The sequence below is a fragment of the Berghia stephanieae genome, chromosome 3 (genome assembly GCF_034508935.2).
Source record: "Berghia stephanieae isolate SIO BIC M18660-M18661 chromosome 3, UCSD_Bste_1.3, whole genome shotgun sequence".
In the NCBI taxonomy this organism is placed as follows: domain Eukaryota; kingdom Metazoa; phylum Mollusca; class Gastropoda; order Nudibranchia; family Aeolidiidae; genus Berghia; species Berghia stephanieae.
The window spans coordinates 107,120,312-107,144,229 of NC_088362.1; the positions used below are offsets into that span (position 1 = coordinate 107,120,312).

The window sequence follows — 23,918 nt, forward strand, 5'->3', positions numbered from 1 at the left end:
AAAGAGCCTTCTGCAAGGACTCAACTATGCGCCGAGCGCGAGGCTCGAGCCCTGGACCTTCCGATCCGAAAGCGAGTGTCATACCACAAGACCACATAGCCACACTTAAGAACTTAAAAATCATGTGCTGTCAAAACACGTCAACCCTAAATTCAAGGAAATATTTATCTTTTTAGTTTAGCTGAAGGTAGTGAAAAATATTTTCAAATAATCATAGGATACCTACTGTATTTGTAGAGGGGAAAGAGAACCGAGTGGATTTGGCATTACACTTACACCTCCAGTGCCCTGGTACCAACTTCGCGTGTTGGTGTCTCGTTGTTTCTCGTCATCATTTAACTTGACCCTTAATGCTAACTTTGCGTCGCTACACTTACGTATTTACTGTCCATTATGGCAGCAAAGAGGGACCCCATCTTCCTCTGTCCCTGGCAATCATCTTCAGAGAGCTCCATGTCTCTTCTCTCTCTCTCTCTCTCTCTCTCTCTCTCTCTCTCTCTCTCTCTCTCTCTCTCTCTCTCTCTCTCTCTCTCTCTCTCTCTCTCTCTCTCTCTCTCTCTCTACTTTTGTCCTGTAAGTTGCCCGATGCCTCCCTCATCTTCTCTTTCCCAGTTTTTTGTGCAGCTATGTGGTCTTGTGATATAACACTCGCTTTTGGATCGGAAGGTCCTGGGTTCGAGCCTCGCTCAGCGCATAGTTGCGTCCTTGAAAAAGGCTCTTTACTCACATTATATCACCGTACTCAGATGAAAAATGAGTACCTGACCGTCAACAGCGTTGTCTCTGTCGAAAAAGAATTGTAATATCGCCTAACAGGCGTCATATCTCATTCTACATGTTACGTATTGCTGTTGGTCAGTTAACCTTTTTTAACGCGCTTTGAGCAGGTTTAGTGGAAATTGCGCTATATAAAAGCTCAAGCTCAAGTTTTTTGCTAAACTCCACCTCCTCCTTCTCCTCCTCCTCCTTCTCCTCCTCCTCCTCCTTCTCCTCCTCCTCCTCTCTCCTCCTTCCTCCTCCTCCTCTCCTCCTCCTCTCCTCCTCTCCTCCTCCTCCTCTCTCCTCCTCCTCCTCCTCTCCTCCTCCTTCTCCTCTCCTCCTCTCCTTCTCCTCCTCCTCCTCCTCCTCCTCCTCTCTCCTCCTCCTCCTTCTCCTCCTCCTCCTCCTCTCCTCCTCCTCCTCTCCTCCTCTCCTCCTCCTCCTCCTCCTCTCCTCCTCTCCTCCTCCTCCTCTCCTCCTCCTCCTCCTCCTCCTCCTCCTCCTCCTCCTCCTCCTCCTCCTCCTCCTCCTTCTCCTCCTCCTCCTTCCTCCTCCTCCTCCTTCTCCTCCTCCTCCTCTCCTCCTCCTCCTCCTCCTTCTCCTCCTCCTCCTCCTCCTCCTCCTCCTCCTCTCCTCCTCCTCCTCCTCCTCCTCCTCCTCCTCCTCCTTCTCCTCCTCCTCCTCTTCCTCCTCCTCCTCCTCTCTCCTCCTCTCCTCCTCCTCCTCCTCTCCTCCTCCTCCTCCTCCTTCCTCTCTCCTCCTCTCTCCTCTCTCCTCCTCCTCCTTCTCCTCCTCCTCCTCTCCTCCTCCTCCTCCTCCTCCTCCTCCTCCTCCTCCTCTCTTCCCTCCTCCTCCTCCCTCCTCCTCCTCCTCCCCCTCCTCCTCCTCCTCCTCCTCCTCCTCCTCCTCCTCTCCTCTCTCCTCTCCTCCTCCTCCTCCTCTTCCTCCTCCTCCTCCTCCTCCTCCTCCTCCTCCTCCTCCTCCTCCTCCTCCTCCTCCTCCTCCTCCTCCTCCTCCTCCTCCTCCTCCTCCTCCTCCTCCTCTTCCTCCTCCTCCTCCTCCTCCTCCTCCTCCTCCTCCTCCTCCTCCTCCTCCTCCTCCTCCTCCTCCTCTTCCTCCTCCTCCTCCTCCTCTTCCTCCTCTTCCTCCTCCTCCTCGTCCTCCTCCTCCTCCTCCTCCTTTTTCATGACACATCCTATCCATCTCCACCTCCTTCTCACAATGATCTTCTTCACGTCTTCGATTTCACATTGATTTAGCTAGCATTTAATTTTACTCGGCCTGTAAATATTCATGATATCCTCCCGAGGCACTTTGAATGATATGCTGACAGATTGTTCATGTCGGTTCATGTTCGTGTCTGTCACCCATCAGCATTCTGATCCATACAGCCATACAGATGTGTCATTGCTGCACTGCGGCTGGGTTATCTTCGTATTTGTTATAGTTAGTCCATAAGAAGAATTTATTCTTTGGATTAATAAAAGGTTTTTTTAAGCGTTCGTTTTGAGATATACGCTTTCGGAATATCAAAGTTTGTTATCGATGACGAGACCGTATTTTTACTGAAGTAATTTTTACTGTATTTATTATCTCTGTAGACGAAATGTAAAAGAGTAAGCTTATGCAAGAAGTTTATGCAAGAATTTGTAGAAAAACATGGCAATATAACTTGACCAATATTAGAAAGATCAATAGGGGTAGCTGTAGTTGTGTTGTTCATTAAACATGATTAATATTCAAACAAAGTTAACGACGCTAGGATTTCAATGAAAACATGATAAATACTAAATTATGAGTTTAGGACAGTTTTATGTTTCAAGTTAAGGATGGTCGTTGTGTTAAGTAGTAGAAAATTACTTTCGTTGATTTGTCTCAATTAAAAGCAACAGCTTTTAGTTGATTTTTGTTATTTGGGAGTAAGTACCAAAATAATATTATATCATAAAAGGCGGGGTTTAACATTAATATGTACGGATTTGACGTTTCAGGTTTGAATATGATTTGATCTTACTCTTAGTGGTTGGAATTTTGACTGTCAGGGAACTGTCGAAACTAGTAAAGAGGTGTGGCTTAAAAGAATTATGGGTAGACTTATTATAGGGTATAAAAGAGGATGTTTAGGATTAAAACGACATTCTACATTCTGCATTCTATGACTTGACGATGAGCTGCACATTCTAACTCACCATCATTGCTGCATTTTTTTTGGACTTAGTATTTTTTTTTAATGGAATCGAATATGTGAGTTTAATATTTTTGAAAGTTAAATAAAGCCACTATATCGAGTTATTAGCATTACGTATGCGTTTACTACGCCACATAAATGATACCAGCTGTCATGATGTAGTGTGGCAAGTTTGAAAAGTCATTTTATAGATAGTATGCGCTTGGCTAAGAAGCTCACAACATTGCCACCCGGAAATATAAAGAACCAACACACAAAACTATGTGTATCCATGAACTTTTATAGTCTGGATAATACAGTTTAGTGAGAATTACTCATAAACGCAGATGGCAAAAAAACAGTAACAAAGACCCGAGTGACGTCGACTTCATTCTATCTATAACATGTTGCTTTTTCTTATAATTTTCCAATAAATCAAAACGCGAACGTTTAAAAATCGTTTTTTCAGCTTGGTGGAATCTCGAAAGCTCCGTTGGTGAAGCACTCGTTTCACACGATCCTGGAGGAAATCGATATTTGTTTTTCGATCTTCCTGACTATGCAGTAGTGATTGAGTAGCTAGGTCTATCATATCTGACGGAAAGTACTTTGCGATAGACTAGTGTTCTGTCCAAAAAATAACAAGTAATTAACATTGTACGTTTCACCCTGTAGAAGTGGATGTAAAAGCTAGCTCCATAGGGCTTATTAACTCATTCAATCCTAGAGATTTTTGCTACTTTTCAAAATTGGAGAAAACTGTTAAAAATGAGCATGTCCATAGATATTTATATTCAACTACAAGTAACATGTAAACATTAAGAACATTAGCATTGAAACTAGACGCCTATAATTTGTCTAATAAAAATTTAATAAATATGCATGGGGTGAAAGTAACCTGGGTGAACAACGGATATAGTCGGTGTTAGGGTTAATCCAAAGGACCAATTTTTTATTGTATGGCAGACCTCTAGTACATAATAACAACCACGGAGAAGCCTTTTACAACGTTTGACTGCTATCAGGACTTTGCATGACCAAGGTGTTGCGCTCCAGTCCCCATAGTAGACAACTGCATTCGTAGAATCGGGTTCGATATTTAGTCGTGCGATTTCTTACGATTATGTGACTTGTCTGTTCCCGTGTAGGGTATAGCTGCAAGCTTAGATCAAATACACACCACGCCTGTTAATGGTTAAAACAGACATAAGAAGTGTATGTATGTGTGTGTGTGTGTGTGTGTGTGCGTGCTTGTTTGTTTGTGTGTGTATGAAGTTTAATATATATATATATATATATATATATATAAATATATATATATATATATATATATATATATATATAAACGGAGAGTAGATTGAGAGGGATAGATAGATATATAGATAAATAGATAGATAGATAGATAGACGCGCGCGCGCACACACACACACACAGATAGAGATAGATAGACAGAGAGAGAGATAGACAGACAGACAGACAGAGAGAGAGAGAGAGAGAGAGAGAGAGAGAGAGAGAGAGAGAGACAAGAAGAGAAACTGGGGAGGGGGGGGGGGGCGGTGGCGAAAGGAAAAGAGAAATCAAATGCTCTTATGACAGCCAGTGAATTATTTCCCTTGAATGTTTAATGTACTAATTCTCCCCAAACAAAATGGAACTCCAGTCAAGGTGTCGTCCATATGAATAAGTAATCACCATTGGCGTTCTTCACCATCATCATCCTCTCATCACCCAGGCATAGGACAACAACAATTTTAATATAACTATGACGCGATGGTCTTTTAAATAATTGTTTTGGGACAGGTCTATTAAATTGTTTGCTTTTAACTCCCTTTTCATTTTGCGTGGGAGATCATAGGTTAAAAATTCAAGTGGAGGTAATCTGGTACGCTTCTCGAGGGCGTGACGGTGGAATGGGTGTACAACTAGAAAATGGCCAATAGTTCTGCCTCTCAGAGGGAAACACATCGTTATTCAATCATTTAAGCTATATCAAACTGTACTTCATATCAATATAATATATATATTATAATGATTGTGAACAACATGTCAAAATATTTTAATTAAAGACTTCTTTCTAGATTCAGCTTTTAGACAATTTGACCAGTTTGAGATATATTTTACGATATATGACTTTAAAAATTTCTGTCCAAGATGATAATGAAAAGGTTGTTGTTTTTTCCTTCCATTGTGGGGTATCTAGATTTGATTATTAATGATGCGTTCGCACGGGGAGCGAGTTTGAATTACCAGAGTGCAACACTCCTTTCATAATGCACCTAAAACCAAAAATAATGTTAGATGTTTTTATAAATAAAGTTTTATTTATTGCAGTTGTCGTCTGTTATATTTTGGCTGAAATAAAAAAAACGGTGCCGACTGATTTGCCCTCGTGTTAATAAAAAAAAAAACACTGCGCATCAATACATTTTTGCACGTCAGTGATCTTAGGCTGCTTTGGCCAATTGTGATTCACTAAATATTAACGGAATTGGATTCAATAGTCACGTCGCCCAGCAACGGCGGCCATAGTGGTTCTAAACAAAGAAAATTGGTACTTTTTATTCTTCATGCTTGCAAGAACTTTTCATATGTCTTGTGATCAGAATGTGTAAAAGTCCAAACATGATCAGATTTATAATGTTTTTTAAAACTCTGGATACACTTTTATGCTCGTCGGATAAATATTTCATAAGGACGTCCGCCATTGTTCCGATAGTTTAGAGCAAGTTACTAAGTTACCATGCGTCATTACGAGGGAAGTGACGTTACGACTGTATTGTGCTGATGAGAAACCTGATATGTGCAGAACCTGTCTAATATAACTTTTATGTCCCTACAGCATCGTTGATGAATAATGTGGATTCTTGCGTAACGAAGGTACATAAAAACGACGGGTGTTCTTGTGGGTGAATCAACGGGTCATTAATTCATCCCTAAGTTTAGAAAGTTTTGCAATTTACTCCTATACCAAACTGCGAAAATTAGTTTTATATTTTCTAGACCTACCAGTAATTCTGTGCTCGATAATAAAAATTTAACCTTGGCTGTACGATGCAATGTTGATCGCCAACCCAATTTTTAAAAAGAAGATTATATAACATTAGTTTACTCCATAATTAAAGGTACCAAAATAATATGTAAAATTTTACATGATAAAATGATAAATCAGAGAATAAATCTTTCCCCCACAAAATCCCCCACCCCACCCCACCCCAATCCTCGACTGATATCAAAGCCCAAGCCGCCTGCCTGCAGCAAACTGTCTGTTCTCATTTTTTCCATCTCTATAAACTACTTTTATAATGACCAACAAAATCATGATTGCTACTATCAACTTCTTCATAATTATCTAGAGAAATGCTCAACCAGCTCACTGTTGCATTTTAGACAGACACGTATTCAACAATTTGGCCAGAAAACTGGCCCTTCGAAAATCCATCGATTTAAAAGACCCCCATCTTGGCAAAAACTCTCAAAAACTGGGATCTCGCGATGCCCTTTTAAAGTCCCAGGTTTGAGACTTTTTGTTGTTGCCAAGATGAGGGACATTTAAATCGATCGATATTCGAAGGACGAGTTTTCTGGCCAAATTATTAAATATGTGACTTCTAGAGTACGGCAGTTAACTGGTTAATAACCATAATCATCTTTCCAATGTCTTTGATTGGTACCAAAATTAAAAGCGATATAAAAACGTTCATAGATTCATATATACCATTTTAATTATAAATAAAACTAGGCTCCAAAGCAATGCTCAATTACCTAATTCAAAAAGTCCGCCGTCCATTGTAAAACAGCATAAACTTCCAAGAAGTCTCGGGTTTAAGATATTTTGATAATTTGGAGATGGTCTTACTCCACGATAAATACAGGAGGGTTTTCTGGCCAAAATGGAAAAAAGGTGTTTTACCAGTTTTCGGAAGAATTTCAGCCGCTTTAAACCTGAATTAGACGTCAAATCTCAAATTCTGTTTGTGAATTTCTTTTATTATTAAATCTTTTCATATCTTGCGGGGCTGACAAATATGCTAATTCAGTTATTGATTTTACTTTGTGAGGGAATTTCCAAAGTTTGGAATTTCTACAATTAATAGTGCAAGAAAGTGATTTCTTCTAGTTTTTTTCTTCTTGTTCTTCTTGTTCTCATCTTCCCCGTGTCATCCTCCTCCTACTCCTGGTGTCACTGTAAAAGTGTCTTCTCCGAAAAGGGTCCACAAGAACCAATCATTCTGACCGCATTAAGGAAAAATAACAACTAGAGATAGTCTGATGCAGAACTTGAAAACAATTCGTTTTGTTTCTTTTTTTTTTGTGTGTGTGTGGGTGGGGGTGTCTTTTTGGTCATTAAATGTTGTTGTTTTGTTTGCTTTATTTGCTCAATTGTGTTTTGATATTTTTTCTCTTTTTTGTTTGTCTTTTTTCTTTTTGTCTAGACAAATGCTTAATTAAAACTTAGAGAATCGGAAGACAACAAAACAGAAGAGTGTATTCAAATAATTGAAGCAGGAGGTTGTTTGTTGAGTGCATTCCGGTCAAATGAAAATGTGCACACACATTTATTCAGGACCCATAAAAGACCGCTAAAACAATTTAGTAATTGGCTGAAAGCCCGCTAAACAAACAAAAAGCACTCTGCGTTTATTGTATGGGTAATTGTGGAGTTTGGCGGGTTTCCGATTAGACGATGATGTCCTGCCTGTAGATTCCCTGGTTGGCTGAATGAGGGGAGAGGATAATTATGAATGAATTAATGGTGTTGATGTTCTAGAAGTTGTGGTGGCGGTGGTGATATTGATGGCTATGAAGATGGTGGTGGTGGCGGTGGTGTTAATGGTAACGGTTATGATGGTGGTGATGTTGATGGAGCCCGTGATTGTTGTATGGTGGTATTGACGTTATAGATTCTGAAAAAAATGTGGAACGGGGACATATATCAATAATGAGATAAATGGTGGCGGTGGTGATATTGATGGCTACGAAGATGGTGGTGGTGGCGTTGGTGTTAATGGTGGTTATCGTAATGGTTATGATGGTGATGATGTTGATGGAGCCCGTGATTTTTGTATGGTGGTATTCCGTTATAGATTCTGAAAAAAATGTGGAACGGGGACATATATCAATAATGAGATAAATGGTGGCGGTGGTGATATTGATGGCTACGAAGATGGTGGTGGTGGCGTTGGTGTTAATGGTGGTTATCGTAATGGTTATGATGGTGATGATGTTGATGGAGCCCGTGATTTTTGTATGGTGGTATTGACGTTATAGATTCTGATAAATGTGGAGCGGGCACTTATATCAATAATGAGATAAGTATTGGATATGGAGATGTACCAGATGAAGGCATAGAATTACGATATCACGGTGTCTTAGAGCCAAACTCGATATCCAATTGATACGACGACCATCGCCTGGCTGAGAGAGATAGGAGAGAGAGAGAGAGAGAAAGAGAGAGATAGGAGAGAGAGAGAGAGGAGAGAGAATGAGAGAGATAGGAGAGAGAGAGAGAGAGAGAGAAAGAGAGAGAGAGAGAGATAGGAGAGGAGAGAGAGAGAGGGGGGGGGGTCGGTCTGTGGACACACAAGCCACTGAACTATTCAGCCACACACAAAATATGGCAGGGTTGTTTATTGTTTTTGTTTTTTTTTTTGTTGTTTGCATTGTTTTGGGAGAACTTCAAACTTGATTTAATAGATAATGGAATCCAGCCATCAGAAGGTCTTTCGATCAAATATCAATGAGAGCAAAGAACGCTGAATCTGAAAATGGAAAGGATGACAAATTTTCCCCTACTTTGTTATTTTCTCGAAATTAACCTGTATGGCATCCGGATCTTTCATAAAACCACCACACAACTGTATAAATATTTTTTTTTTTAAATCTGATTTTAGAGAATAGTTTTTTTTATCCTACAAAAGAGTACTCAGTGACCCCGAATTCATTTTGCCAAGGGACAAAATCAAAATTAATAAAAACAATAAAATCGAAGTTGAGATCAATGAAAAGTTTGTAATAACGGTTTGTGCAAGACTTAATGAACCAGCTTTCTGACACAGTTTATTACTTCAAATGAACATTAAATTCCAATTTTTGCCACCGGGCATTAGGGAAGGCTAATAAGTCATGCTCACGAAATCAACATTCTATAATTTATCGGCCGTTGCCCCGCCTGCACAAATAATCTCATAGCAGCAACGGTGGGAAATGGGAATTGAATTGGAGCAAGATGGTCGATTGCATTAACTCTCTCCTTACCAGCCATTTTCAGGATTTTCCCCAAAACTTCACACCCAACTAACACAAAAATATATATTTTTATCACTCAATCACAATAGTAGTAAGTTCTTGCGATACATAATTTCTTTCGTAAAACATGCTCTTCAACACACTATTCATTTTCTTTAAAATTTTATGATGTACAAAAGAAATTTGAATAACAAAAATGTTGGTTGCATCGTAACGAATGTGACGATTTTCCTATAATTGGTAAGGAGGGTTAAGGAGTGTCCTAATGACTGGAAGACTCAGTTTCGAGTCCAGCAGTCGTCATTTTACTTTTTTTCTTTTGCAAGAAACTCAATCCCTTTTTGTTCACTTGGCGGCGTTGCCCCGCGCTGTCTAGGCTAAACCACTCTCCATTTGAAACAAGAAGCTAAATTTATATTTTAAAAACTTTTTGGATAAAATCAAGTCATTTTCATAATTTAATATAGATATAAAAATGAATATGAACTTAATCCAGAATTTATCACCGTATTATAAGCGATGTGCAGTATCTTTACCTCAAAGTTACGTACGTACACGAAATATTCATGATGATACGATACATGTTAAATGGTTAATTAATTATATTTGTAGAAAAACACAAAGGTGAACACAATGAAAGTTTCCGAATTTGTTTGCCCATACTCGATATAGAACAGAATATGAAGTCCTTTAGAGCCAAGAGGCCCATTGATTCGGGTTCTATTCGGGTTTCTGTAATGTTAAAGGGAGACTAGTAATTTAATTGTTTGCTACCCTTTGAATAGGACGCTAGGTTATTGCAATGCACTTTCCATCAAATCTACCTGGCATAGCTACTCAATCAGTAGTGGGTAGAAAGAACCAAAGATTCGAATTCACCGACTGATTGAGACTGGTTCAAATGTTGATGAGACGATTGTTCTCCCACCGAGTCAGCGGGGACCCAATAGGTTAGGACGATAATCCGTATAAAAAGTCTTTTGAAGGGTTATGCAGGTGGAGAAAGAGAAGGGGTGGGGGGGGGGGGGTTCCAGATAGCTCAGTTAATAGAGCAAATGCTTAACCTATAAAACGACTGAGATCAATTCCGTGTCGAGTCGAGATTTATTTTTCTGACCCACCAAGTATTGATTGAGTAGCTAAGTCAGTCATATCTGGAGGAAAGTACTTTGCGATCGACTAGCGTCATATCCAAAGGATAGCAAGAAATTGCTATTGACCTTTTCACGTTATAGAAAAACCGAGATAAACTCCGTCTCCATTGGCCTTATGACTATGAAAGACTACTTAAGACTATGCAGGCGTAGAATTCAGGATGAGGCCGAGATTCATGACCTAGTTTTATGATCGTATAAAGCCTGACTCGTAATCTCTGACATTTTGATTTCACTTTGCTCAAAAACTTATAATATTTCAAATATCGATCTATTTCGGGGCAGCGTGGCTCAGCGGTACGGTCTTTGCTTCGTACCCGAAAGGTACCGGGTTCGATCGCCCGCCGCTGCGCTGTGTGGACTTGAGCAAGCCACCTCGCCCTAGCTCGATTTGCGGCGCTGCACAGCGGCTGACGCCTGGGCTATTCCAGTCTTCCCTTGGAATAATAGACCCTAGAGACAAATTTCCCCTATGGGATGAATAAAGGGATTTTATTTATTTTCTTTATTCATTTAAACGACCCACAACTTGCACGAAAGCCTCAAACTTGAGACTCCAAGGAATAAAACGACATTCAAAGGCTCTTAGTCCTGATATGTTATATTTTTTTATTATTTAAGTCACAATAGTCGAATGGTAAATTGAGTAGCTTCACAAATACAGGACCGATATTGGTCAATGATGTAGTCGAGACTATTTATGACCCTTCGCCTCAAAACGGTATTTAGTCGGGTTTGTTAAGATGTTGAAAATTGAATTTATAGCCAGAAATATCAGACTTGTGTTGAGTTTATATGATTTATTGAGGAAAATGGATACCATATTTTAGGGTGCTAATGCCAACAATTTATATGTTTGAACAATTTAACATTAAATTCGACTTTTAAGCATCTGGTTCGTTCCGACATAATACCGTTTTGAGACGATGGGTCACATTCCTGAACTGTCCGTCCACCTCGCAGTGATGATAAACCTGGGTTTGTTAGACCTGGGGTATAGGACTTTGCGACAGAATAGCGTCCTATTCAATAATCTTTTTCGTTGCTTTGTGTGGTAATGTTTTATTCTTTTAAAAAACCTGAGCGTTTATATAGCGAAAAATCAATTAAACGTGCTCAAAGCGCTTTACAAAGTTCTCCCTAGCCAACAGCAACACTTGACATGTAGGACGAGATATAACGCCTGCTAGACTTTATTAAAATTTTATTTTTGGACCGAGACAGCGCTGTTAACGGCCATGTACCAACAGTACACCTGAGTACGGTGAGAAAATGTGAGTAAAGGCCTTTTTCACGGACTCAACTATGCGCCGTTCGGGACTCGAACCCACACCTTCCGATTCATAGGCGAGTGTCATACCACTAGAGCACATATCAGCACATATTCAGATTTTTAAGGTGCACCAGTCGGTGCCTGTTCCCGAATCTATCACTCACATATTTTAAAGAGTTGTTCTGTCGTGGGTCGACCGCTGACCATTATTCCTGCTTTCATCTTTGGCCAATCAACCAGAAAGTTAAGTTTGAATTAGTTCGAAATTAATCGCATTTTGATAGGAAGGTAAAAGCAAAGTATAAAAACGGCATCTCCGATCGATGGGTACATACAGTGTGATTCTTGAGAAGAATTCATCAATCGTGGTGCGGGCTTTATTTATGTTTTAGTGGTAGGACACTTGATTTGAGACTTAAAGGTATCAGATTTGAGTTCTGTTATGTTATGTGAGGTACAAAGTTAATAGTAAAACTAATAAAAGAGGTACCTAAATGAGTCAATAAAATGGAGATAAAGATAAAGGGAGTAAATCTGACTCGTGAATGAACAACACAAAACAAACGACGTTTCGGCCCTTGTCCTTTATCAAGTAAACACAGAATACATATATATTAATAACTATCAATATATATGTATTCTGTGTTTACTTGATAAAGGCCAAGAGCCGAAACGTCGTTTGTTTTGTGTTGTTCATTCATGAGTCAGATTTACTCCCTTTATCTTTATCTCCATACAAAGTTAGTCCTTGGAAAATGCTCTTTACTCATATATTTTCTCCTTGGGTAGAAATGAATACCTGGTCGAAAAACGTGTTATGGCGGACGAAAAAAGATTATAACTGTTCCTTATAACCGTCATGCCTTGTCCTACATGTTAAGTGTCGCTGTTGACTTTTTAAGTGCTTTGAGAATAATTATATTGCTCTATATAAAAGCTAACATCATTTTTCCCTTATGCAATGATGTCGCCGCCACTAAAATACTAGAATCTTTTGGTGCACAAGAATACCCGTTCACAATCCAATGACTTCGTTTCACCTTAACATATCTCATTTCATAATTTCAATAAGTTTGTTTCTAAATTTTCACAACAAATAATTTTAGTTAGGGGGTTCTTTAGTTCTCGTGTGCGGGTCAATGGCGTTGTACCTAGTAACTCATTTTAAATTCATCCGGGTTAGTTTTCCTCATATCGTTTTCACCTGTAAATGAACGTTGTGCTTCATATAGGGAATGAGATTAGCGGAAGAGTAGCGTCCCTTGATTGGACGTCACCTTACAGATAGAACGTCAATTTGGTTTTGCGCATGCGTCTCTCTCGTCCTCGCTTTCGGTGAAGTGTCTCATGCCGCTTTCACCGGAAGCGAGGACGAGAGACGCATGCGCACAACCAACATGACGTTCTCTCTCTAATAACTTTTCCGCCGGTGACGTCCAATCAAGGGACGCTAATCTCATTCCCTATAAAGTACTTGTCACATTGTCGCTACAGCTCTCTTGCTGAAAATTTAAAAAGATTAGTTGTGCATTCGAAACCTTAAAAGCAATGTTTATTCTTTTTTAATCACTTCATTAAGAAAAACATATTTGAATAGTTTGAACAGCTGGGTGACAAAGAAAGAGAAGAGTAATATTAGTTTTCTGAGGTTATCTGATCAGAGAGATGAATGGCGTACCATGGTCACCGATGTCTGGCACAGACTTGGTACTTGAAGAAGAAGAAGAACCACTTCATTCCTTTATAAAAGTGGACATCATTTCCCAAGCAAAATTTATCCGGCCCAGAGTAGAAGTCGACATAATTATAATATTACACGATGTTTAATAATGACCATCTTTTCTTACCATTAAATAGGCTTCAACAGTCGTGACGTCACTTCCCTCGTAATGACGCATAGTAACTTAGTAGCTGGTTCTAAACTATCGGGACAACGGTGATCGTGATCGCCCTTTTGAAATACTTCTCCGACGAGCATAAAAGTGTATCCAGAGGAGAAACACATTATAAATCTGATCCTTTTTTGACTTTTATACATTCTGATCACATGACATGTGAAAAAGTTCTAGCCAGCATGAAGAATAAAAAGTCCATATTTTCTTTGTTTAGAACCAATCTGCTCGTTGCTGGGCGGACGTGACATCAGACTATTGAATCCTATTAAAATATCATAAATCCCTCTTTAACCAGTGAACCGCTCTACTCTGGAAAGTCACGTGTTAAAATATTTGTTCAGAAAACCCGTCCTTCAAATATCGATCGTTTTAAATGACCCTTATCTTGTCAAAAACTCTCAAAGTCGGCGGGACCTCGCGAGATCCCAGGTTTGAGAGTATTTTGCCAAGATGAGGGTCATTTAAATCGATAGATATTTGAAGGATGGGTTTTCTGACCAAATGTATAAATACGTGTCTCTCCATATTAGGGCAGATAACGGGTTAAATCATATATATATTCGTAAAACTAAAATGCCTCTTCTCTGGCCGGTTATCATCACGTGACAAGTTCATCCTATATTGAAATCAGCGTTACGTGTAAACAAAATAAGGTTTCATGTTAATCTGACGACTGGTACTGTATGAAATGGAAATAGTGTTCCATATGCCTGCTGTGGGATAAACCAAACACCGTAACATCGATCGTGATATGAAATGCTCTATATTAATGTTCTTATTAATCTTATTTATAAATCTATCGAAATCACTCATACTTTAATATACATAAAAATACATACGTTTAACACATCAGACAACATTTTGTTTCTAAAAATGATCCGAAGTACTTTTCGTCGAATTCTTCCAACCAATCAAAATCTTACAAGTTATCCAGTAAAACCATCACGATGAGTTAAAACCCATTTGTGACCAATCGTTCCAAAACGGTTTTATATCCGGGTGTAGGTGATTCCGAAAATTGACTGTAAGTAACGGCTATGTGGTCAAGTGATATGCCGCTTGCCTTTGGACCGGAATTCCAGGGTTCGAGTCCCTTATTTGAGGCCTTGGAAAAGCTCTGAATGAATTTAGGTGATGAAAAATTTGTTTCAAGTTAAATGAATTATAATAAGTAATATACATTTTTTTACATGTAAGAAAACTTGAGCTTGAGATTTTATATGGCGCAATATCTACTAAACATGCTCAAACATGCTTTACAAAGGGTCCCTGACCAGCAGCAACACGCAACATATAGCACGAGACGTGACGCCTGTTAACGGCCAGATACTCATTTTACACCTGAGTACGGTGCGAGAATGTGACTAAATAGTATTCTACAAGGACTCAACAATGCGCCGAACGAGGACCTTCCGATCTGAAAGCGAGTGTCATACAACAAGACCACATAGCCGCATAAAGAGAGAAAATTTGCTCTCATCAACGTTAAAACTTAAATTGTATGTACAGTTCATCCTCCAGAGTGTGGCTATGTGGTCTAGTGGTATGACACTCGCTTTCGGATCTGAAGGTCCTGGGTTCGAGACTCGCTCAGCGCATAGTTGAGTCCTTGGAAAAGGCTCTTTACTCAAATTCATTAACCGTACTCAGATGTAAAATGAGTACCTGGCCGTTAACAGCATTGTCTTTGTCCGAAAAATTGTAATATCGCCTAACAGGCGTCATGTCCCGTCCTACACGTTTAAATGTTGCTGTTGACCAGGGACCCCTTGTAAAGCGCTTAGAGCAATTTTAGTGGATATTGCGCTATATAAAAGCTTAATTTCATTCAAAGCTCAATTTCATACCGTGGTGTGGGGATCGTAGAAGAGAAATGTGAGATGAATTTGCAGTCAGGGCCTTCCATCCAGATCTGTTCTCAGCTTTCCCTATTTGTTTTGGGATGTCCATACTTGTACAATGAACTGATTGAAGATCCCTGTAAAAGTCTCCCAGGTCTACAGGATCAACCAAGAAAATACTGGGTAGCTGCAAATAGACTACGGTCAAAACATACAAGAACAGCTGCCAACATGCACAAATGGAGGCTCCAAGAATCACCAACATGCCCAAAGTGCAACCAAGCACCACAAGATGCAAACCACCTCGTACTAGATTGCCCAGAGACAAAACTGGAAGGGGGATTTGAAACCATCAACAAATGTGATGATGACTTCCGAACCTGGGTTGATACCTTGAACATAGAAGTGTGGCCCAACGATACTTGTTTCTTTACATTGTACATCCAGCATTTTGTTTGCCATCCTATCCCTCTGCCCCCCCCCCTCCCCCGCCCCCAATCGTTTTTGGCAATAACTCAAAAATAGTAGTGTGAAGACCAGGATATCCGAACCCATCCGGGTACCAGGTTGGATCGCCATTCAGTCACATAATATCTGGGTGGGTGGTTATGGCACCCACCCGCGTATCGGCTCGGCATCTGGGATGGTCTAGTCACGGTCAACCGGAAGTATACACCTTTGCCCATGATATGCCACACACAAGCATCCCCCGCCAACGTCAAGGAGGTGATCCATCAAACCCTCGAGGGGGGTGGAGATGCAGACTCCTCGAAAGTTACCAGGAAGAGGAAGTTCTAAATTGGCGGTGAATCGACTTTCGACTCTTTATCACTGGGGACTTTCCGTCTGTCTCACATGTACGCGCTGTGGACAAGAGCCCGAAACCGCGAGCATCTTGTCGAGCTTTGCGTTGTGAAAAGTTTCCGGACGGATTCTCGACCGTTGAAGAAAGCGGCGAGAATTTTCTGGCCTGGATAGATCGTGAGAAAGAAAGAAAGAGAAAGGAGAGAGAGAGAGAGAGAGAGAGAGAGAGAGAGAGAGAGAGAGAGAGAGAGAGAGAGAGAGAGAGAAAATAAGTGGGAGTGAAATATCTGCTCAATGTTATAGTTATCATATAACGTTATAACAAGTGTAACTAAATGACAAATTGCCATATTTATGGACAATAAAGATAAATTATTATTATTATTATTATTATTATTATTATTATTATTATTATTATTATTATTATTATTATTATTATTATTATTATTATTATTATTATTTTATTATTATTATTATTATTATTATTATTATTATTATTATTATTATTATTATTATATTATTATTATTATTATATTATTATTATTATTATTATTATTATTATTATTATTATTATTATTATTATATTATTATTATTATTATTATTATTATTATTATTATTATTATTATTATTATTATTATTATTATTATTATCATTATTATTATTATAACATAGTAGTGTAACGCCATTAGAAGCTGCTACTGCCATTAACTCAGTGTTGACACCGGACCAAGACAATTTAAATAGTAGGATAAGATACGTTCAAAATTCAAAGCTTCAGATTCCTTCCTATGAACTACCTGTATTGAGACGACTTGATCACATTTGGGTAGTTGGATCTGCTAGATCTTGAGGAAAGTACTTTTCGGCAGACTAGCGTCCTACCCAAAGCGTATCCAAAATTTGCTACCGTCCTTTTAACGATACAACAAATCGGGATAGAGTGGGGCTCTATTGAAGTTATCGGTGTGAAAGACTCCTTAGTACTCATACATTGTCTCTTTGTAGGAGAGTTCTTGGATATCGTATTGACTTATTGATACAGTGATTGATCGATTCGTGTTGATTTGATGGTCGATAATTGATTTCTTTTTAGAAAATAATAAAATAACCATTTAAAAAATAGTGCTTATCGATATGGAAATGTGGATATTATGTTAATGAAGGCTGACTTCCAGTTAAATGTTAACGGTTTTATCGATTTGGGTGTGGATTATAATAATATATAAATATAGACCATGGACTTTCCCAGTCTCCATTGATTTCGATATGAACTTAAAGGAGAGACTACGTGAAATAAAAAAATATGAACATTACATAGCGCATTTTCATGGGTTCATCATGCTTAAAATGCGTTTTACAATTCACCATTCCATACAGGACAATTTGCCTGCTAGTCGCCATACTTGTAATAATTGTACACAATATCCGTCTAAATGAGAACTAGTCACCCATTTTCTCTGCTAGGTGGAAATTCTGTCGGTAAATGTTTCCATCCTTACGCTGGTAGAAGCTGGTTTATATTGTCGTATAGTTGACGAGAAATCTTTTCTTCAATTATAAGACGTGTTTTTCTAGACAAAATTTGTAATTCTGTGTCCTTTTTTTGGTCTTTTTTAGAGTACGGTGGTATAGCGAATATTATTTTTTTTTCTTTTAGCTGACCAGTCTATGGCTAGGTTCGATTATGAAAATTACGTGACACATTATATCATCATAGACCAATCTATGGCGTGGTTCGATTATGAAAATTACGTGACACATTATATCATCATAGACCGATCTATGGCTAGGTTCGATTATGAAAATTACGTGACACATTATATCATAGACCAATCTATAGCTAGGTTCAATTATGAAAATTACGTGACACATTATATCATAGACCAATCTATGGCTAGGTTCGATTATGAAAATTACGTGACACATTATATCATAGACCAATCTATGGCTAGGTTCGATTATGAAAATTACGTGACACATTATATCATAGACCAGTCTATGGCTAGGTTCGATTATGAAAAATACGTGACACATTATATCATAGACCAATCTATTGCTAGGTTTGATTATGAAAATTACGTGACACATTATATCCATAGACCATCTATGGCTAGGTTCAAATTATGAAAATTACGTGACACATTATATCATATGACCAATCTATTGCTAGGTTTGATTATGAAAATTACGTGACACATTATATCATAATAGACCAATCTAGGGCGTGGTTCGATTATGAAAATTACGTGACACATTATATCATAGACCAATCTATGGCTAGGTTTGATTATGAAAATTACGTGACACATTATATCATAGACCAATCTATGGCTAGGTTCGATTATGAAAATTACGTGACACATTATATCATAGACCAATCTATGCTAGGTTGATTATGAAAATTAGTGACACATTATATTCATAGACCACAGGGTGCGATTATGAAAAACGTACTGACTCCATTATTATCATATACCTATTACTGCTATGGTGAAGTTTGTTTGAAATTACGTGACACATTATATTATATTCAAGACAATCTTAAGCCGGTCGATTAAAAACCGTGTCAAAATTCTCAAAATATGGCTAGGTTCGATTATGAAAATTACGTGACACATTATATCATAGACCAAGGTAGCAGTAGTAACAACAACGTGACTCGAGCTCCAGTTAGTGTCCGAGTCATATTATAACTATTACTGCTATCTGAGTGAAAAGTGCTTGGTTTGTATTACCGTGCTCTGACATGATATATTTTATAATTTTGGCAAGAAAACGTTTACTTTAAAGACCGATCGATTCAAATGACCACCAGTTTGTTCAAAATTCTCAAAATTGAGACTTTTTTTTTAAAGTCTAAACTTTCATTATTTCTTTTTTTTTTATTTCGTTTTTTTTATGTTGTTTGTTTTATTTTTATTTGTGTGTTGTTTTTTTTGTATTTTAGTTCTTAGCATTTTCGCCAATTTTCACATCAGAAAGAGGGATCTGTTCATGTACTGTTGTATCCCCTCCCCTTGTCACATGGCTACCGTTGAAAAAATCCAAGGGGGGGGGGGGGTTGATGATGTTCTTCATGTTTTATGTCTATGGTGTTAATTCGTCTTTTTCTTCTATCTCCCTAGACCCATCATGGATACTTCACACAAGACTAACAATCAGCTACCGTCCAACGAAATACAGTTACATGGTAAGTTGGAAAAGTAAACATAAAAAATAAGATAAATTTTCTTTGTTAGTCATCCAGTATTTGGAGTCATGATATATCTTAATTTCTCTAAAATAAGCGATTAAATAGTCTTTCGGAGTTATATGGCAAATGAAGCCTGAGTTGTTTTGTGCGGCTATGTGGTCTAGTGGTATGACACTCGCTTGATCGGAGTTGAATATGCAACTTAAGTCGCAATGCGGATATTGACACCTATGTGACCTTGTGGTATGGCACCCGTCTTCAGTCCTGGGTTCGAGTCCGTCCCGTTCTGAGCGGCGCTTAGTTGAGTCCTTGGAAAAGACAATTTTTACTCACATTTTCACACAGTATCCGGGTGTAAAATGAGTGCCTGGCCGTTAACAGCTTTGTCTCTGTCTGAAAAAATAATCTAATATTGCCTAACAGGCGTCATGTCTTGTCGTACATGTTAAGTATTGAGTGCGGCTACGTGGTCTAGTGGTATGACACTCGCTTTCGGATCGGAAGGTCCTGGGTTTGAGCCTCGCGCTCGGCGCATAGTTGAGTTCTTGGAAAAGGCTCTTTATTCACATTCTCTCGTCGTACTCAGGTGTAAAATGAGTACCAGGCCGTAAACAGCGTTGTCTTTGTCCGAAAAATTGTAATATCGCCTTACATGCGTTATGTCCTGTCCTACATGTTAAATGTTGCTGTTGATCAGGGACCCCTTGAAAAACGCTTTGAGCACATCTGGTGGATTTTGCGCTATATAAAAGTTCCATTTATAAAAAAATATTTTTGTTTTGTCGTTTTCCAGATTTTATAGCAATCAGTAATGAAATTGCAACACAAAATTTATAAATATGAAACCACTGACGTCACAATGATGTTCCCTATTATTATTTTTTAAATATTTGGGAGCAAGCACGATAAATGTCACATAAGTATCTGAAAGAAAAATACGAAACAAATCCTCCATTACACCCCCCCCCCTCTTTAAAACTCAGACTGCAACAGTTTAAAGTAATTTTGATATTCCATGGGTATGGATGGGTGTAGCATGCCATTTCAAAAGCTGTGATCTTTGTGCTCTCTGCTTTGCTGATAGTCCATGCTTCGCATCCATATGTTGCAGTTGGAAAAACAACACTTTTGAGGATTTTGATTTTTGTTTGAATGCACTGCCCTTTCCAGATATTATTCATCTTTTCTAGCTTTGATCTTGCCATTGCTAGTCTCCTCCTGATCTCTGGGGCCAATTTCCCGTTGTACTCAATCCTGGCTCCAAGATATTCAAAATTCTTTACTCTTTCTATTTCGTCTCCATTGATTTTTATGATTTTTTTTTGAAATGGCATGCTACAGAAAAATACTCAGAATATCATGGACTGGAAAACAAACAAAAAAAGAAGTCCTGAGAAGGATCAGAATAAAATCACCAATTCTTCTTCAAACTGTAAAGAAACTGAAACTGAACTATTTTGGCCACACGACTCGCCACGAATCTTTAGAAAAGCACATTCTGCAGACAAGGGTAGACGGCAAGAGAGGAAGAGGTAGACCAACAAGATGCTGGGAACAAGATATAAGTGAATGGCTGGGAATGACAACAACTCAAGCAAGTAGACTGGCGGAAAACCGTAATCTGTTTCGCAAGAAAGTTCGGGAAGCAACGTCCTACGCAGGATCAGCTGACTAGAGGATGATGATGATGATGATGGATGGGTGTTGGAATGGATTATATGTGGAAACGTGCAAGTACGAAATCTAAAGACCAGGTGAAATTATAATAAATAATACAATTCCCTTTATTCATCCCCAATTGGAAATTTGTCTTTAGGGTCTATTCCAAGGGAAGACTGGAATAACCAAGGCGCCCGTGCAGTGCAGTGCCGCAAAGTGAGCTAGGTGACTTGCTCAAGGCCACACAACGAGGCGAGTAGTCGAACCCTGTACCTTTTGGGTACGAAGCAAAGACCGTACCGCTGAGCCACGCTGTCCCCTGTTTACGATGGCTGCAGCCCACTATACAAACAAAAGTCTCTCAATACAAACCAATGTCCAGCATTTTCAAATCGTTTTATTCGTACCTAGTGTTCACATACAGTGTAAAATATTTCGTCACCTTTTTCAATTCACGAACTTTTTAAAATTCATGACATGAACATTAATTTGCGTGATTATATTTTAATAGTACTTTAGGCATATTGCTTACATATCGGTATCTGTTCAAATCTATTGTTTGTAATTAGGAAGATAACATAGTGCTGCTTGGAACTCAAAAAACTGGAGGGAGAGGGGAAGGGGGGGGGAGGAGTAAAGTCTTAAAAGCGTTTGCGTAGTGTTTAGGCCATTTTATTGTCTAAAGAATTCATTCAATGAGGCCATAACCATCCATGTAGTGAAAAATGTCTGTCGAGATTGTCTCACTTTTCACTCGCTCTTTAAAGAAGAGTTCCTTATGGATACTGAATAGTGCAAAAGCACTATTCAGTATCTGGTACTGAATAACCACTTCGTAATATTATATGTGACTTGAGAGTGTGTTTGGAGCGATTGTTAAATAATTGTAATCTACGATCTTCGCCTACAATAACAAATAATTCATTTGATTCTTGTTTTATTTACAAAAATGATTATGCTGGTTTTGGTCATGAGTAATTGTGCTTTGATCCGTGCTCTGTATTGACAAACTGGCTAAAACAAACTTTGATTTTGAATTGGAGTTCCAGTTTATGAGAAAGATGCTTCATTCAAGTATCGTCAATAATAATAACAACGTTGAAGCCATTATTTTGGTAGCCCAAAAAAAATCAGTTGACACGCTTTTGATGTTTGCCAGATAATCACCTCCGATTTTGGGAATTCTGGTATTTAAAAAAACCCCCAAAAAACTTAAGACTCTATATCGCGCAATATTCACTAAACTTGTCCAAATTGCTTTACAAGGAGTTCCTAGCCAACAGTATCACTTAACATGTAGGACAAGACATGATGCATTTTGGGCGATATTACAGTTTTTACCACAGAGACAACGATGTTAACAGCCATGTACTCATTTTACACACGAGTACGGTGTGAGAATGTGAGTAAAGAGCCTTTTTCTAGACTCAATTCTGCTCCGCTCAGAGAGAGAGAGAGAGAGAGAGAGAGAGAGAGAGAGAGAGGGAGAGAGAGAGAAAGAGAGAGAGAGGGAGAGAGAGAGAGAAAGAGAGAGAGAGAGAGAGAGAGGGAGAGAGAAAAAAAAAGAGAGAGAGAGAGAGAGAGACTGGAACCCAGGACCTTCCTATCCGATGGTCATACCACAAGACCGCATAGCCGCAAACACGTTTTTCTACCTATAAGGGATCCGCCTCAGAAAATTGCCGAGAACTCACTTCTTACAACGTTTTCCTTTTAGAATTATATAGAATTAGAGTTATTGTTGCAAACTATTAGCTGTAGGTTGGCGAGATAAACAAGACTCTGTCAATGTTTTGGCCACTTACTTACCCATGGCCTGCACTTGTTTGGACGTGGCCTATCATATGCCTCCAGGACGATCTGTCCTCCGCTTCTCTCTTGTACTCGGAGTTTGTAGGGATGTTGCTCGTTGACAGTCTCTGTTAACAAATTGCAATCTAACTCCAAATGAAAATCGGAAACTTTATTCTTGAAAACAAAATACAACTGTGTCTACTCAGACCTAAGTTTGCTTACACAGGACACAGGCCGTCATTCTTGTTTCTCTCTCTCTCTCTCTCTCTCTCCCTCTTTCTCTCTCTCCCTCTTTCTCTCTCTCCCCCTCTCTCTCTCCCATAAAAAACAATAGGGGGGGGGGGCAAAAGGAATGCGAGGCTCTGCTAGCTTTAATCGAACCTAACTAACACATTCACAGCAGTCTCAAACTGGTCAAGAACGTCTACCTCTGACGACCACGAGTTCTTTTTCCTTCTATGTAGTCACAAAGTGTTAGGCTTCCAATGTGTCCTTGTTGTCATACATGGCCAAGAAAGCCCATTTGCCTTTTTGTCATGGTTTTCACAATATGTATGGGATTCCCTATTTTACGCAAAACTTTGCTTATTATTTGATCTGACCATTTGACGTTTAGCTGTTTTCTGTACAACCACATTTCATTTCGAATGCTTCTAGGCTGTTTTGACTTTCTTGTCTAGAGTCCAGGTTTCACACGCGTAGAGGAAAGACGAGAGAACGTAAATTTGGATCATCTTAAGCTTCGTGTTTGATTTAATAATGGTGGCAGATATGACTGTTCTGAGATCGAGGAACGTGTTTTTTTTCTACAAACCACGACAGAGGGCAACAGAAGACCACTGTCATTAACCCTTCCCATTATATCGTTGTTTTGGACACACCACATCCCATATTACGAGTGTCCGATGCCCTCTTTGGTTTTTAATGTAGAGAGATTAGAATACAAGTATATTTTTATATTCGCATCATAGTCATGGAAACCAACGACAGTGTTGTCAGCTAAAAAAGGAGAGGAAACTCACTTTCGTTTAGTGTGTCAAAAAGTGTCTCAAAGTTTTTATTCATAACTATGCCAACTCGCTCTGAAATCCTTCAAAATATTCCGCCACAATTGCCATTGAAAGTCCAAGCA

At 38.9% G+C, this 23,918-nt stretch overlaps 1 protein-coding gene across 1 annotated transcript in view; it reads left to right on the plus strand.

The window, feature by feature from the left end:
• The window catches only part of LOC144969108 (sodium-dependent dopamine transporter-like), a 142,880-nt gene that overhangs the window by 25,235 nt on the left and 93,727 nt on the right, over positions 1–23,918 (plus strand). Inside the window, exon 3 of the mRNA XM_078908166.1 lies at positions 19,266–19,330. Coding sequence (XP_078764292.1) covers positions 19,273–19,330 — 58 coding nt within the window. The 5' untranslated portion in view covers positions 19,266–19,272. The remainder of the gene's footprint in view (positions 1–19,265; positions 19,331–23,918) is intronic.